The sequence below is a fragment of the Heterostelium album genome (genome assembly GCF_000004825.1).
Source record: "Heterostelium album PN500 unplaced genomic scaffold PPL_scaffold6, whole genome shotgun sequence".
In the NCBI taxonomy this organism is placed as follows: Eukaryota; Evosea; class Eumycetozoa; order Acytosteliales; family Acytosteliaceae; genus Heterostelium; species Heterostelium album.
In genome coordinates this window covers 13,783-31,296 of record NW_008805068.1, presented here as the reverse complement: position 1 = coordinate 31,296, position 17,514 = coordinate 13,783, and the positions used below count along the sequence as shown (strand labels likewise).

The 17,514-nt window shown below is 35.3% G+C and overlaps 8 protein-coding genes across 8 annotated transcripts; 5 read left to right on the top strand and 3 right to left on the bottom strand.

Annotated features, from left to right (window-relative positions):
- Positions 1-77: 77 nt before the first annotated feature.
- On the top strand, positions 78-3,204 carry PPL_06576 (uncharacterized protein; the record flags this gene model as incomplete). Its single annotated transcript, XM_020577430.1, has 3 exons — positions 78-1,992; positions 2,102-2,334; positions 2,536-3,204. 3 exons carry the CDS (start codon positions 78-80, stop codon positions 3,202-3,204), a joined length of 2,817 nt encoding a protein of 938 aa, XP_020432658.1.
- Positions 3,205-3,947: 743 nt separating this feature from the next.
- Positions 3,948-4,894, top strand: PPL_06575 (uncharacterized protein; the record flags this gene model as incomplete). The annotated part of the gene is made up of 3 exons (XM_020577429.1): positions 3,948-4,461; positions 4,565-4,702; positions 4,788-4,894. 3 exons carry the CDS (start codon positions 3,948-3,950, stop codon positions 4,892-4,894), a joined length of 759 nt encoding a protein of 252 aa, XP_020432657.1.
- Positions 4,895-5,008: 114 nt separating this feature from the next.
- Positions 5,009-6,457, top strand: PPL_06574 (uncharacterized protein; the record flags this gene model as incomplete). Its single annotated transcript, XM_020577428.1, has 2 exons — positions 5,009-5,212; positions 5,795-6,457. 2 exons carry the CDS (start codon positions 5,009-5,011, stop codon positions 6,455-6,457), a joined length of 867 nt encoding a protein of 288 aa, XP_020432656.1.
- A 119-nt stretch (positions 6,458-6,576) lies between these two features.
- Positions 6,577-8,995, bottom strand: PPL_06573 (uncharacterized protein; the record flags this gene model as incomplete). The annotated part of the gene is made up of 3 exons (XM_020577427.1): positions 6,577-7,829; positions 7,960-8,757; positions 8,854-8,995. 3 exons carry the CDS (start codon positions 8,993-8,995, stop codon positions 6,577-6,579), a joined length of 2,193 nt encoding a protein of 730 aa, XP_020432655.1.
- Positions 8,996-9,306: 311 nt separating this feature from the next.
- Positions 9,307-9,711, bottom strand: PPL_06572 (uncharacterized protein; the record flags this gene model as incomplete). Its single annotated transcript, XM_020577426.1, has 3 exons — positions 9,307-9,362; positions 9,422-9,550; positions 9,621-9,711. The coding sequence occupies 3 exons, from the start codon at positions 9,709-9,711 to the stop codon at positions 9,307-9,309; spliced, it is 276 nt and encodes a 91-aa protein (XP_020432654.1).
- A 661-nt stretch (positions 9,712-10,372) lies between these two features.
- On the top strand, positions 10,373-10,906 carry PPL_06571 (uncharacterized protein; the record flags this gene model as incomplete). Its single annotated transcript, XM_020577425.1, has 2 exons — positions 10,373-10,577; positions 10,662-10,906. The coding sequence occupies 2 exons, from the start codon at positions 10,373-10,375 to the stop codon at positions 10,904-10,906; spliced, it is 450 nt and encodes a 149-aa protein (XP_020432653.1).
- Positions 10,907-10,961: 55 nt separating this feature from the next.
- Positions 10,962-13,559, top strand: PPL_06570 (crossover junction endonuclease; the record flags this gene model as incomplete). Its single annotated transcript, XM_020577424.1, has 1 exon — positions 10,962-13,559. The coding sequence occupies one exon, from the start codon at positions 10,962-10,964 to the stop codon at positions 13,557-13,559; it is 2,598 nt and encodes an 865-aa protein (XP_020432652.1).
- A 59-nt stretch (positions 13,560-13,618) lies between these two features.
- On the bottom strand, positions 13,619-17,185 carry PPL_06569 (uncharacterized protein; the record flags this gene model as incomplete). The annotated part of the gene is made up of 3 exons (XM_020577423.1): positions 13,619-15,671; positions 15,888-16,595; positions 16,668-17,185. The coding sequence occupies 3 exons, from the start codon at positions 17,183-17,185 to the stop codon at positions 13,619-13,621; spliced, it is 3,279 nt and encodes a 1,092-aa protein (XP_020432651.1).
- Positions 17,186-17,514: the final 329 nt, after the last annotated feature.

The window sequence follows — 17,514 nt, the reverse complement described above, 5'->3', positions numbered from 1 at the left end:
TTTAATTTTTTTAAAAAATAAAAATAATTATATGTAATTTTTAAAATATATATTAAATTTACTTAATATAAATTAAAATGGAAGTAAAAGATGCAAATAAACAACATCAACAACAACAACAACAAAACAATGTATCAAATAATAATATTAATTCTACTAGTAATACATCATCAACTACATCCATTTTAACATCATTCACAACAACATCAACAACAAACAATAATTTAATATCCAAAGATAGCAAATTAGATTTAGAAACCAATAACAACAACAACAATAATAACAATAACAATAGTAATATAGTAAATAGTATTAATAATACACCAACAAAACAACTACTCATTGCAGAGTTGGATTCATCAACCACACATCCCGGTATTACACCACCACTTAAATCATCAGAGTTGCGTCTATCCGAATTGAATTCATCGGACATCTCAACGGATTCCAGTAACAACAACAGTCATTCTTCTATCTATTCTTCAACAGCCAGCAGTACATCTTCGAGTTTATTCTCATCTCTTCCAGCTGGATCTTCTTTTCAAACATTACATCAACATCAACAAAATCAACAGCAGCAACAGCTATTCCAAAGTCAAAGGTCACTCAATAGAAGATCGTTCGATCCAGCTTCGATATCATCATTGAATCTTATCAATAGTGGTGCGACTACACCCCCCTCAAAGCTTGCAAGAACACTCAGTTCAATCGCATTGCTGAGCAACAAAAAGAAAGAGAACTACTCGAGACATACTTTTCCAGGTGGACATCTTAATCACCACAACTCCTACTCTCCTTCGTCTGGCGTCGAAGGTGTTGGTAGTGCAAGTGGTTCAAAGGTATCGGATTCCATTCCTTTGGATATCAATTCACTTGTAAACTCTGGAACAACAGCAACTTCAACAACAACAAAATTAACAACTGCTACATCTAATACCAACAATAATAATAATACTCAAAAGATTAATAATAATAATAATAATAATAACAAAAATAATAATAATATTAATAAATATCAACCAACTACACCAGTGAACACTTCATCATTCCAATCGAATGATGATAGTATCGATCAGATATCACCCCATTTTACAAGAAGACCTTCATCGTTAATCGTTGGTGCCTTTCCTGCTATGACACCGCAACAACAGCAACAGTTGGATTTCGAGACGAATGGTAGAACAACTCCGGACGAGGAACTTAGTGAGCAGAACAAATTCTACAAGAGAATCGAAGAGAATCCCGATGGATTCATTACTATTCAGGAAATTAGATCGATTCTATCTTGTTACGACACCGATGCCATCGACCAAATCATCTCTGGTATCCCCTTTGAAAATGGTATCTGTTTGAACAGAGATTTTCTAGAGTTGGTACAAGAGTTCCAGCAGACCTCGCAATATGAAGATGCCGATCTCATGTTTGAAGTCGATGACTATGACACCAAGAACCATCCAATCAACAATCTCATGGATTTCAAAGTAGAAGATATTGAACAACAACAGCAACAACAACAGCAACGAATAAACAGTACAACATCGATCACTCTTGGCGATGATAGTGACGGTGGTAGTGAGGCAGACTCAAGCAACAACACCTCGAGTGTTGGATACCTACAGAAACCAAGACGATTCGACTTCTCCATTCCACCGAGCTACGGTGAATTCGTAGACAACGGCTCAGTCAATGGCTCAGGAATAAGCAGTAGAGAGTACTTGGAGATGCAGTCAGAGTTGAATAAATTAAAGAACGAAGCAGGTCTAAAGGATATCGAAGTGAAAAAAAGAATAAAATTAGAAGAAGATCTGCATCTTCTACAAGCAGAGATTACAACCAAAGAAGAGGAAAATACCAAACTGCGAAGAGAGAATCAGAATTTAAGTAAGATTGATAAGAGACACAAAGAACTATCGAATGAATTGGAAAAGAGTAAAGAAAGAGATAATAAGAGTAAAGCGGAAATTGATAAACTAAAGAAAAGAAATCAAAGAAGTAAGTATTATTATTATTATTATTATTGATTAAATTTATCAACTATCATTAGTTAGTTAGTTACTAACATGTTTTATTATTACATTACACTATTATAATAATTATTTAGATGATGATGAATTGAAAAAGATAAAGAATGAAAAAGATGTAATACAACAAAGAGAGGAAGATGCATTGAAGACCGTAGAGGAGAAAGAAACAGATATCAAGCGACTGAAGAGAGACAACCAAAAGCTGGAGAATCTATTGAAAGAGTTGGAGGAGAACTATCAGCTTTCCAATCAGCATATTCTAGAGCTGAAGCAAAAGGAAGAACAATATATGGTGCAACACCAAAACAATGTCACTCAAGACAGTTTAAATCTGATGATGTCGATGGACACCCGTCCTACACTGATTCAAACGCAGCTACACGATCAAAAGAAGTTCCAACAGGACGAAGACCAAATCAACGAGCTCAAGGCGAAAATCGATTCGCTTGAGATTGAACGATCGTCGATCACCGACCAGAACCAGGAGCTACTAAGGAAACTTCAAGACCAGCAGTCCAACCAGCAGGCAATCAACGAGTTCTCCTCGAAACTACGTACACTCCATTCACTCTTCTCTGACAGCACCTTTGCTTTCGTCGAACAAATCAACCATTCACAACAATTTGCATTACAAATGATCGATTCCATAGATCATCTATCACAATCAATTATTTCATCAAACAAACAAGAACACAACAGCAACAACAACATCAACAGCAACAACATTTTAGAAGTTAAACAGGTCATTAAATTACTGAAATCTAAACTACCAAAGATGCCAGAGGATTTACTCATCGATAAATCAAACGACAATGATGAACAATACCAAAATGCAACTCAAAACCTCGACGACACCATGAAGCGACTGAATGAAAAGTGGAAGCAGCTACACGACAACCTCGTTCAATGGAAAAAGACGAAACAAATGGAGAATCTACAACAAAGACAAGAAATAGAGGAGTCAAAGAAGATCATCAAGCAGCTACTCACCAAGCAAAGCGAACCACAATTGTTGGCCAACACAGACAGTACCATTGTCTATGAGAAACAGCCTAGTCTATGGTACTCATCGAGTAAACATTTCTTTGCGCTTCTAGGATTGGTAATGGTTCTCTACCTTTTGCTTTCACTTGCGATTGCCTATGTTATTCCACCACAACAATATCTTCAACCAAGCTAAAAAACAAAAAATAGAAAGAAAACGGTTTCACACAGCTAAATATCAGTTTGTTCCCTCAGTTGAGACAAAACCCAACAATTGTTTGTTCCAAACGCTACCTCAGCAAACCAGCACACATACCAAAATAATCAATATTTATTTTGACAACAACCACAACAGCAACAACAAAAAACCAAACAAATCTACAATGAAATCTATTAAATTTAGTTATTTCAAATTTGATCGAATCCCTCATCTAATTTCAAATTCTATTCATCCCAATATTTTAGTTCTATTTTTTTCTTTTTTGAATTTAAACCAAATTTGTTAAAAAAAACTTTTTGTTCAATCAGATCCAAAAAAAAAATCTCAAAAATTAAAAAAAAATTAGCACCCAAATATAACTTATGATTTTGAAAAAAAAAAAAAAAAAAAAAAAAAAAAACCAACGTCCACGTTGCATGTGAAACCTTTCAAAGCAAGACCCTAATTTTTTCTCTTAACAAAACTAATATTTTTAGCACTTTTCAATAGAATGGTGGTTGTATTTTTTTTTTTTTTTTTGATTAAATATATTTTATAGTTATATACATATTCAATCTATTTATTTATTTATTTTATTCAATTTTATTTTATTTATTAAATTTTAAAAAAACATATATCTTAGATGAAATATTAAAACAAATTAACACCACACCACACGACGACTACAACAATATATATATTTTTAGTTTATGTATATATGTAATACTCGAGTCAAATAAATGAATTGTAGAATATGTATATTGCTGATTTTGTTGCTGATATTGACTACTACAATTTCTGGACAAAGACAACTTTATTATAGTTATAAAAAGTCAGCAGAAGCAGCAACAAGAACAACAACAATACCAATACCAATACCAACACCACCAAACACAATTTCACCACCTTCTTCAAATGTACAATCAAAATCAACTTCACTACCTTTACCATCATCACCACCAAGGATAAACAACAACAACAAACCAACAGTAATATCAATAGATTCCTATGATGATGAATATATAAAGAAAGTAGAGTTTTTAAATAGTTTCAAAAGGAAATCATCACCGTCTTCTTCATCATCATCATCAACAACACCCATACAGATTAAAAAATTGACAAGACAATCAATTAGAGCACAAGAGCTACTAGAACTTCGTCAATTAAATTCAAACTATAACAACAAGAATAACAAAATCAATAGTTTTAACAAGAAAGAAGATAAAGTAATTGAAAGTCTTAATCAAAATTTCAGTATGTAGAAAAATAATAGTGATAATAATTCTTAGTTTTTCAGAAAACAATATATTGACTTTTTTTTTAATTTTTTTAATTTTTTTAATTTTAATTTTAATAGCAAGAGTTTTATATTCATATTGGAACTCATCAGTGTATTGCCGTCCATCATGCTATTTCTTTGATGCCAAGAATTGGAATAACCATTCAGCACCCAGAGCAGGATATAACAACTATGCCTATGTCAGCGTCGATATGAGTATCTATAGCTCGAAGTTTCCAATTAGTTTGATTTTCGATAGCTTTGACCATAATATCGATACTTCGAGTATCTATTTTAATAGGTTGGTTGTCGGTAACAACATTAAATTCACTTACTTCAACAGGACTTTCAATGCCGATTACTTCACAGTCGGTAACTCTACCATTAGTTTCATTGCGTCCCGAATAAACATCAACACTTTTTCGATGTATGGTACGCAATTCTACCAATCCGGAACGTTTTTATGTCGGCACTATCAACTCTGATTTCAACTCGACGGTATACATTGACGGATACTTTCAAATGGAAAACGGAACTTTATATTGCAATGTGGTTTTTGGAGAGAGTTCCCGTGTAACCATTAACAATAACTATGGTTCAGTAACAAGATTCAGAGGTGGATTGGATTCGCGCTCCGACAGTCTCTATGTGATGAGTGGTACTCTTGAGTTTCAAGCTTATTCCAATGTCTTCAACCTTTACACTCTTTCGGAAGCCAATGTTGATGTAGGTGGATATCTAAGAGTGTATGGTTGTTTTCAAGTATCGAATATTCTACAGCGCAACAATAGTTATCTGGATATCTACAACTACAATTGTTCATCCACCACACTCAACATCAACCAACTTCGTAGTCCGGATTACATTTATTGCTACACTGTTATCCAAAGTCAACAGCTCACCATCGTTTCAGCACAAACCAATTGCTCTGTGGAAATTCATTCCGACTATTTTACGACGCAGTTGTATTCACACTATAGCTCGCTACGTCTGGGTGGTGCTCACAACAGCAGTATCCACAAGCTAAAGGAAATCAACGTTGACAACCTGTCGTTCAGTGACACACATCCACTGGAAATGGTTTTCTACGGCTCAAACTTTGTTGGCAGTTTTTACCCGACGCTTTACTCGTTTGTCGATCTCACTATTTCGCCTAGTGCTTCGCTCTATGTTGACTCGCCCATCTACATGATGAACAACATCATGGTCTACGGAGGGTTCAAGTCGATCAGCTGCTCAGGTGGCTCTATCATGTTCATGCAGTCCAGTCAGTCTGAAACAGAGTGGAATCAGTTTCTTTCGAATCAGATCGTATTTTATTCTGGTACTATCAACCCTTTCCTCGAAGGCAAAGAATTGTCGTTGGTTGGAAACACAGTGGTCCAAAGCTCCACCACTCTCAGCCAGTTTGACCTTGTCCATATCAGCAGTGGTGATATGCAAGTTATTTCAGGTCAATTGACAATCAAGAGTTTGGCTGTGAACGGAGGAAATCTCCTGGTCAAAAGCGAAGGTGAACTAATTATTCAGAGCGATGCCGATGTTAATAATGAAATGGTTGGCATAGTTTCTACTTCCTTCAACTCTTCGTTGCTAATCCAAGGTATTTTAACGATTGAATTCATAACCGATAAGATTCAGTATGGAGTACTATACCCTGTGTTTAAGGCATACAATGGAACGATGCTGAACAACAATTGGTTCTCTGGTGTAAGAACAGATGTTTTGGGAAATGATGGCGATCAAATGGCACACACCTTTAAGTACATTGACGACACTATCTTTGTAACTCTTACAAAAGATACTTCCAAATCAAAGAATATATTAACATGGTGGAAGATCACATTGATCGTAGTTGGATGTGTCCTCTTCCTTCTGCTTATGGCTGGATTTGGATTTTTCTTATGGAGACGTCATAAACTACAGATTGGATATCTAAAACTACAGCAACATTTTAGTATGGTTAAATAGTAAAGCAACCAACTTTAGAGAGCTAGTACTTGGAAAAGTTTAATAAATATGAATTTTTCTGTGTTTATTATATTTTTAAATGGTACATTTGTGTTTATATTATTTTTTTTTTGATTGGTTTATTTATGTATTGAATTCATAGCATCGTTGAATGCGTCCACTCCTTCATTTTTGTAGGCTTGGTACATTGACGGTGTAAAGAATTGATAGTAGGATGAAACATTTGGGAATTTACCAAAAGCCCAATCGTAGAGATCCGAGAATATTCTAAGTTGGCCACCACAACAATTAATGGTAACTAAATCACCATGACAACAATGACAATCGAATGCCATACCAGAGATTGAATTTTTACTGGATATCGGCTTTAAAAAGAATATATTAACGGATCTTTCAGTGTTTTTAGCAATCATACGAATGAATCTTCTGGAACTGTCTCTTTGGAAATCGATCAAGTCACGTTCTACATCGTGGAATTCCTGGTCATGTATATCACCTTGAAAGAAATTCCAACCGTAGGCACGCTCCTCACCCATTGTCTTTCGTAAGTCGGTGCAAAGTCGATCTGGATCTTCCGATCCGTCGGCGATATAAATGGTTTTAATGTCTGGATTGGCAAGTAGAACGAATAGTCCTGTGTTTTCAGAGTGAGTTCCATCCGATAGGTAGATGAAACCTCCGTGATTGGCGACAATAGGGATATCCAACGAATCACGGAACATTCTTACGATTGGGTTTTGGATCGGAGAAGACCAATGATTTGGACTGAACTCGGCCAACAAGAAAAGTATCACCAATATAACTCCTGGAATCCAAATTAACCATGGATAATCATTTCTAATCGAAGTTACACAATGTGGAATTGCAGCGATAAAGGGGAAGATACCCATGGCAGCACTAACTAATAAACTCTTTAGTTTGAATCTACGCTGATAATTCATGTTTAGCCATGATCCATAGCCGAGATTGAAGAGTGAAAGGAAATTCTCCCACGACTTGAATTTTGTATCGGAACCAAATGTCGATGTTAAAGATGCACCAGAGTTTACCATTGCAAACGATAGCTCAATGTCACGCATTCTACCAGTTTGAAGATCGGTGTTCAAGCCCGTGGTATCACCACGAAGATAGCTAATCTTATTGTGCGGATTAACATTGTTGCTGGATTTACACTCGATATCTGGAAGTGATTTTCCAATCGATATCGATGAGGTAGATGCTCCACCGGGTTTCAGTTGCCACAGGTTTGCTGTCATGGTGCTGATGTATGAAGCAGAGTCATCGAGGTCTGTGAAACGTGTTCCAGGGCAACCGAAGATTCCATCGCATCCATAGTAGTTTGTCTTGTAAAAAAGATTTCTGGAGACGCCATCTATAATAGAAATGTATAAAATTCTCTGCAACATACGAGGTAAAAGGGAAAATAATAATTAGAGCAATGCAGAGGGATAATAGATTGGACCAACGAGCATCGGTATATTCTATACGACCAAAGAGCATACTAGTGTCATTCAAACGCCAATTCATAAAGATACCGTAGATCGAAAGAATAGCAACGTATCCGGTTAGAGAGTTGATTAGATTTTCGATCCATTGCTGAACGAAAAAGAATGGATGGAAACGAATGATTGCCCAGAGTCCAGTTAAAGAAAGACCAATCGCACCGGCCACCCAATCACCGACGGCCTCTTCAATTCTATTCATTCCGGCTTGCGATCCTACTAGTACCGTGAAAAGTGCAGCCAAGAATGTAAGGACTTTATTCCAGTTAAAGAAAGCATATGGTATGGCGTGTCCACAATTTCCAATTACTTTCATCACTTGAGAAATAACAAAAAATGTAAAGGCCAAACAAATACCGACTACTGCCAAAATCCAACGGTGATCATTGTCTACGTAATGATAGAAAGCAGCCATTGATTCGACAAGGAAAATAATAAATGGAAATACTGTGACGAAAATCAGTGAAATCTGAACGAGAACCAAGGCAAGCATAACCAGGAAATCTACGAATCCATTGACACTGTTGAAATCAACACAGTAAGCAATGTTTTTCTTCATGTCCTTATCCAACTGTCTGTAGATTTCACGTTTAGTTTGCTTTTCTCCTCGATTATACTTTCGATCGAAAGCAACTCTCTGGCAGAAAGAACTTCCAACAAAGCCTCCACCGCTAACGCATGACAAAACAAGCTTGGTATCATTTGTGTGTCTACCCACTACCTGTTGTAATACTCCACTTGCAAAACTGGCAGCTCTGATACCACCACCATAAAATGCACATCCTACACTTCCATCAACTAAATTTTTCATACATACAATATATATATATATATTAGATTAAATAAACTAAATATTTGATCAATTTCTTGTTAGATTATTGTATTGTAATATACCTGGAAATTCTTGTATATCTAATTGATCTTCATCCATAGATTTTATTGGAGGACCTCTATGCTCAATTAAAGGTGATGTATTTTTCTTTGGACTTAGATTGATATTTATACTGATATCATGGTTATGTTTATCATCACTCATTTTAATTCTTTATAACTTTATCATTATATAAATAGATTAAATAATAAGAACAACTAAAATTTTGATCTACCATCGTGAATAATCACATTACTAACAAAACAATTAAATGAATTTTAATTCAAAATATATTTTAAAACAACATTAAATCTAATCAAAATCAAATTAGGTTACCCAACCAAAGAATCAATTTATTTTTATTTTACCCCACACCCGTTTGATCAAACGATAATCCAAACTGTTACATTTTTGTGGTGTAAAAAAAGATATTTTTGACGATCCATTTTTTTTTATTATTTTTTTTTTTTGGTTGATCATGAACAGCAAATCTTGTTCCAAATTACAATAATGGCGATTTGTTGTATTCTTTCTTTAAAGATATTTTTAAATGTCAAGGTAAATAAAACAATCCAATGATTTTTGAATTACTTTGTAAAACAAATTTTAAAAAGAAATGATTTGGAATTACTTCAAACTCTACTTTTAATCCAACTTTTTCACCAATATCTCTCCATCTTTGATTATTTCTTTCTGCTCCATTACAAACGAGTAGAGTTTCTATAGTGTAGAATTGTTTCTCTTTGTTAGTTATTCATCTTTAATGAATTTCTAAATTGAATATACAAACGCAAATAGAACGTCGCCATAATATTCTTTTCATTTCGAAGTTCTTCTTTATCATACAATTCATAAACATAAATACATCCACCGGTTCTCATTTTCCAAGCTATTTTCTTGAGAATTTCGAAATTCTACCATGCCATCTTGCCAATAATGTAGTACATTATTGAAGGTGTAGCAATCTGCTTCTGGAACATCGTCATTGACAATACTTAGCAGTATTTATTTTTCCAAATAAGTTAAATTGAAACAATTTAAATTATCTTAAATTAATTTTATACATATAATCATGTCCTTGCCATTTTCTTTAGATAAAGCAAAACCTCTTCTTTGACTTTAAGTTTCTTTGAGAAGACCTCTCTGCCACCGTTTTAGATTCTCCAATATTTATATGAGATGAAACATCCAATTGGCAGATTGTCAAACATGCAGTTTGAGTATATCCACCTGCAATATATAATAATTTTTTAGAATTCATTTTTCTAAGAATAAGAAAATAATTAGTTAAAAAGAAATAATAAGTAATTTAAATTAATTGTTTGAAGTTTCAATATTAATTAAACTATTAATAATTGGGTGTTTATTAAATAATTAGTGTTAAAAGTCTATAAAACTAGTGAGATAGAAAATAAATAAAAAAAAATTTAAACTCACTCTTACATTTTTAATTCTTCAACTCCAATGAGTTTCCTTTTTTTTTTTTTTTTTTTCATTTAAATCTATCTATGTAATAATATTATTAATTATTCAAAGTTAAAAATGAGAATCTATCTTAGAACTAAAACGATGTATGCCAGACCTATCACCAGATTTGCACATCAACTCCTGGTAGTGGATATAGATTTAAATGATACTACTGATGCTCTTCTTGAACACGTCCACAATGGAGGACAATATAGATTCTATTATAATCATATATTATTGGATGACACCCAAACATTTTCTTATTATGATATGAAAGAAGGTAAGTACAACTTTACATACTTTATTAATAGCTAATACTAACAGACAATATATCAATATTACTACTTTTATTTATTAAAAATAGAATCAATCATTGAAACTGTATCGAATCCTCTATGTGCAGCGTTTATATATAGGGAATTTCACCAACTTAATGATAAATGTGATCAAAACAATATAAGGAGTCAAAAACTCATCAACATAAAGAAAACACTTAAAGATATATTCGAACATGATATTCCACATGTTGGCAACGATTTCCATCTATTGAAAAGACAATACCTAAAGTTGCGTAACTATCATAAATACCAACCTCAAATCGTATACTGAATTGTATTGCTAACCAATATTTCTGTTTAAACACGTATTAGTTGAACCATTGGGAATGTCTCGTCAATACGAGCAAGCGTTAATCTATGATAATGTGTGGGACGACGTTGTTGGACATTATATTTCACGTATCTATAAACATTTGCCAGAGGAAGAGAATGTGTTGATCCAATCCTGTTTGGATGGCAACACTCCAATCGAAGAATATCACAAGTACGTAACGCAGAAGAAGAGAGAGAGGCAACTGGCTGAGATGGAGCTCGATGGATATCAGTTTGAGAATGACGATGACATACCGGCTACTCAGGTGGTAACTAACCTCGACGATGAATACGATCTTGTTTCAGCAGAGGAATCGGCAGACAAGTTAAGAGCTGCTTCAAAAAAGAGAAATCTGTTGTCACCAACATTCGAAGTGTTTATCAATGGCAAGATTCTTCATAGTTCAGACGAATCTCTTTATAAACGACTTAGAAATCTAGAGGATGAAAACATGAGATTGATAAGAATGTTCCCAAATGGTGGATTATCAATGATGTCAAGATTATCATATATACAAAATAGTCAAGAAGATAATAACAATAACAATATTAATGAAAATAATAATGAAATTTTAAATAATAAGAATAATAATAATAATACAATAATGAATATAGAGGAATTAGATACAACAGATAGTTCAGCTTTAGTTATTAAACCAACGACAACACCTCCTCAGAGTCAATCATCAACTCCATTGAAACCAATTAAATTACTACCATCACTCAAATCACCTCCAAAAGCATCTCCGCTGAGATCATCGTTGAACTCATCGATGAATTCCTCCAATCAGTCTTTGAATTGGAGTCAGAGTAGTCAGAGTAGCAGTGGAAGTCAAAAGCTAGTGGTATCACATTTCGCTGGCTCTGGCAGTATGAGTTCCGAGCTTCTCCCAACACCTGAACCCAATCCTGACTACCAACAGATTCAATACTCTGGATCGTCATCGATGAAGCCAGCCAAGGGTAAATCACCAAACAAAAACAAATGCTATAGACCACAACTCAATTCGATTGGATTCGCCACTTTGCTCACACTTGCAATCAACTGCCCAAAGATGTTTACTCATCAAGAGTTGGTGTCGCGTGCACAGAAATTCACACACATCGAACTGATCGACAATGAGAACTGTGTTGTCACTAATTTTAATAAGTTACCAGATGCCATCAACAAAATCATTCAAGAGGAACCCATATTGGTTACAGTTAAGAAAGAAATTTACAGTGCCACGCCAGCTGGCAGAGAGCACGGTAAACTTCTCCACCAGATCTATTTGGACAAGAAGAGATTCAATGAAATCAATAATACTACTATTGACTACAGCCAGAACAAGGTAATGGTGGTCATCGATACTCGTGAACTCAAGGCATCAAGCATTAAGAGGCATTTTGACGAGTGGAAGGTTCCATACATCGAAAGAAAGCTGAATGCCGGTGATTTTTGTTTTGTAAACACAGGTGTACACTCGGAGAATCTCGATAACTCACTCATGTATCCATTTTTAATCGAGAGAAAGACATGGAGCGATTTGTCTGCCAGCATACATGATCAACGTTACGAAAAACAGAGAGCCAGAATGATGAGTTTGGAGATTTTGAAACGACGGGGATTATTCTTTTTGATCGAAGGACTCGAGAAAGCATACAAGGGTAACGATATGCCTGATCTTAAGAAAAAAGTAGAGGAAATGGCAAACAAAGAGGAATTTCATGTAGTCACAACCAATTCTCTGATTCATACCTCTAGGTACTTGGCATCGTTTGCCAAGTTGCTCAGCGAAGAATGGAGTGAAGCCACTGGAATGATGAAATGTTCGTTGATCAACGACGCTAGACCGATCAATCTTTGGCGACAGACAGCGGAAATGGGAATCAGAACAAACGTTAAGCGTTCGTATGCCATAATGAAGGTAGACAGCTTCAAAGAGTACATGGTCAACAAGAAATACAGAGATGACATTGACTACGCCGTCAAACAATCGAGAGAAACCGATAAAGTCATAATAATGGAGGATCTAATCGCACATAAGAAAAAGATCTCATCTATGTCAAACAAAATGGTCGCATCATATATCGATCATAAACTATTCCAAACGCAACTCAAACCCTATTGGACCAATCAAAACATCATCCTGGTGGACCAGGTGGATGAAGAGTTTATCGATTACTATCTACTTCATATGCACGTAATACTCGGAGTAAAGGTTATCCCCTACCCCAGCGAAATAACAAAACAAAACACAGCTACTCTCAGAGATCACGATACTGTTTTAGAAGCTAGTTTTGATCGTAAAGTCTATCAAATCAGTACACAATATGCCATACCAATAGATGATAACCTAACTCTGCCGGCACCTCTTCAATCTCAACCAACATTGAAACTACCGTCCACTCAAACATCTCCAAAACAACCAACACTCGCATTGACAAACTCACCAACACAGCTGACATCCCCACCAAAACCATCACCAACTCTACCATCTCTTCCAACAAAACCAGCACTTTCACAATCCCAAGCATCTTCACAATCATCTATTAATCCTTCTCCTACAGACATTATGATTAAAAATAGACAAGCAGAAATAAAGCCAATCAATCTGGATGATGATGATTAGTCTTACTGAAAAAATATAAATAAAACTATTATTTAGTTGTGTATATCATATTTTGTAGTTTATGGTAGCTTTATTAAATTGTTAACTATGAAATTAACAATATTTTGTGAAAGAGGAGGTGGTTGGTTTTGAAGTTTTGGGTTCTTCAATTGATATGAATCAACACGTGAATCGTGAATAGTTTCGTTTGCTTTCTTTACAATGTCGAAAGCTTCTTGATCCAATTGTAACTTTGACTTGGTGGCAGACTTGAAAAAATCGATAATCTGTTTGTCGCTCGTGCAACAACTAAGCACCATCTTGAGAGTGTCAACGGTTTGTGATACAAAGAAATTTGGTTCGGAGGCATATCGCAAGACGACTTCCTGTTGGTTGGCCTCGATTAAACTCTTGAATAGCGATGGATAGAAAGTAAGTGTAGAGATCTTATTCTTTAGCATTAGCTTCTTGATATTCAACCACATAAACAGATTGTTCATTGGTGGAACCGGATATTTTATAGCATACAACTTCATTGCGATGGGAATGGTATAGTTGTTGGTGTATCTATTGAGATTGGTGATCTTTTCAAGTTCCGATAATGCTTGGCTGATTTGTCCCTTCTTCAAGTAGTCCAACATCACTAGATTGGCAAGGTTGATTGGCATCTGCTCGGTACTTCCCTTATAGTAGTCTACCAATTGCGGTAGGATAGATGGAACTTCTTCACGCTCCAGATAGCAACGCAATAGGAAACTGATTGATGTAAACGAAAGTTTGGCATTGGTGTTGATCAGTCCCAATATTACCTGTTGTGCCAACTCCAAATCGCCACGATGTGTAAGCCCATACACCAATGAATTACGGATCGAGATGGATTCGGTCAGCTTTGGATTGTCGACTGTCATCAACTCCTTGATTGTCTTGGTCAGATTATGCTTGATCATGATTGAATAGTGTACCTCTTCGAACGATGACGGCTTGCAAGACATACTCGTTATCACCTTGGAGAACTCATCATATTCCTTGGCGCCACGTGAATAGTAGAGATCCATTAGATCATAGACCAACGATATGACTGGCTCATGACCGAGTTCAATCATCTTGATAAAGTAGGAACCTGCATTGGAGTAATCTCTGGCCGTAATGAATGCTCGGACCATCATCTTATAGGTAATTCCATCAATGTTGAAACCAGACTCTTCTTTGACTTTGAATTCCCTATTGGCTTGCAGATGCATCTTGTTCTTTATGAGTGTCATGATTCTCATTCTAAAGGAGAAAGGTGATTCCTGTACAATATCCTTAAAGGTAGAGGTGGGCTTTGGTTTGACATCCTCCAAGCTTATATCATCATCCATCTCTGTCGTCTTTTCTGGTAGCTTTTGTTGAAACAAATCTTGCTTTTCTGGGTGGGCGATGGAGGTTCCTGCTTCACTCGGTGAAAGACTTTCCCAAAGCAGTTGCTGTGTCAATATTCGTCGCTTCATATCGAGATTTGGTTTATTGAAAGGATTGCTGTTTGGTGTGTAGTATTTCTTCATGTGATAATAGGTTCGCAGTCTCATGTCTTTCGAAACAACCAGTCCATTCTCTTGTAGTTTGTTCTCCCAGTAAACGACTTCGCCTTGTTCGGAACGGATCTTATGGTAATTGATAAACAACATGATAGTATGTGCGAATCGACGTGAATCACTTTGTGAAATACGCTTCTTTAGCCATTCCAATGCATTTTCATATTCGTCCATCATGAGGAAGACTTCGATGATCTGGTCGGTGGCTAGTTCAATGAATCTCGGTTCCTGCTCATTCAGTTTCTTTTGGAAAAAGTTGATTTGATGCTGCTTGGAAGGACCGGTCAAATGATAGTATGCGAGAATCGTTGAGAATGACGATGCAGTCAGGATATTGAGGTTAACGACATCGCGAATCAGACTCTCCAGCAGTTCGAATGCACCAACTCTCAGGTAGAAACGCAATACGAAACTGGCAAGTCTTTCATTCAGCTGAATTCCATTGTGTTTCATAATTCTCAACCACTCAGCACACTGCTCTACTTTTTGGGAGTCGATAGTCATGTAGATGAGAGGAGTGTAGGTGGCGAGAGTAGGCACAAATTGTTTTTTGATAAGACTTTCATAGAGCTGACGACAGACATTGTAGTTTTTGTACTTGGCAAATACACTGAGTGCATTATTGTACATCTCGAGGGTGTAGATATTATTGTTGTCCAAATACTCTAACAACTCTGTCATTTGTTCGTATCGCTTGCCGACTAGGAGCACCTGTAACATGCAACCAAGCACAACAGGTGACTGCTTGAAACAGTCGTAGTCTCTCACGACAAACAAGTAGAACTCTATGGCATTTCCAATGTCCTTGTGGTCGCAATACGATTTGATGATGGAAATGACAGTATCTTCACTCGGGGTGACATCGGCCAGCTTCATTTCACGTGACCAATAGTGGCGTACCAAGTCGAATCGGCCAAGATGCGCCAATCCTGTCAGCAGACTGTGGAATGTAGCTGCGGATGCTGTGCCATGTGTCTTGACAATCTCTTCGTAGTAACCCAATGCATCGGATACTGCTTGGTGTCTGTTTAGTAGGATGTGAATGATCAGATTGGTGAGATGCTCAGGACGTACCAATCCAGAGCGATTCATCATCTCGATCAGCTCATTGACAATCTTACGCTTCTGATTGAAACAACGAATCAATTCGTAGTAAGTGGTGGTATCGTAATGCACAGTATTGTCTGGATCCTTCTGGAGTCGATCCAACTCTGACATCAAACTCTGCACGTCCTTTTGCATCGAGAGATCAGAGTAGTATCCAATGAGAACATTGTAAATATTGATATCGAAATTGACCCTCATATGACGCATCGTCTTTACACATCTCTGAAAGTCTCTGAAATGATTGGCCTCTCTAAAGTTTACCAATATTGCATAGTACACCTCTTTCATTGTACAATTATTGTTGAGCGCCCATTGTATAGCACAATTCATCACATTATATCCTTGGTAGTTTGGTAGCTTTAAATATTCTGATAACCTATATAGTAGTAATAATGACAATAAAGTTAGTTAAAACAAGATCATTTAAAAATATTATTAGTGCACTTACTTTTGAAAATCCAACTTTGAATTTACAATAAAGGTATCATTAAAGTGTTGATAGAGTGCTACGAAATCCATTGATTTGAATGGGTTATTTTTGTTGTTGGCAATTGAAATATCACCATTGTCTTCTTGAATCAAACTTTCGATTGACATTAAATTATGATCGTTTTCATAATCTTTATTAGATGATAATGTTGATCCATCCTTTCTGCTATTAGAACTATTAATATTTATATTATTTAATTCGGGCTTGGTTGAAAATGATGATGATGATGTTGTTGTTGACACTGTCGATGAGCTGCTTGAATTACAAAATGATGATCGAACTGTTGTTATATGACCAAATGAATATAATCTATTATTATTATTATTATTATTTATACAATTATTTATACCATAACTAATACTATTACTATTATTATTACTATAACAACTATTAATGAAATATCTAGTTGATATCAGATTTGTAGATTGTTTAGATGTTGATCCTGATTTCGAAAATAGTTGTAACAAACTATTCATTATAAAATAAATATATATAGATAGATATAGATATGAAACAAGAATAACTTTATATTAATTTAATCATTTAATTAATTAACTTTGATTGATAACTATTAATGTTTTTATTTAAAAAATCTGATTCGGTCGAAATTCAAAAATCATTTAATTATAACAAAAAAAAAAAAAAAAAAAGTCTTATTTTTTTTCTTTGATTATACTCTTATTATTTATCAATTTAAATTACATGCATCACTACCATTTGTTTGGGAATACTACCAAACATTAATTCATGTTTCTAACTATTGATTATAAAAATTTAATTTATATGTAGATAATATTTTTCTTGA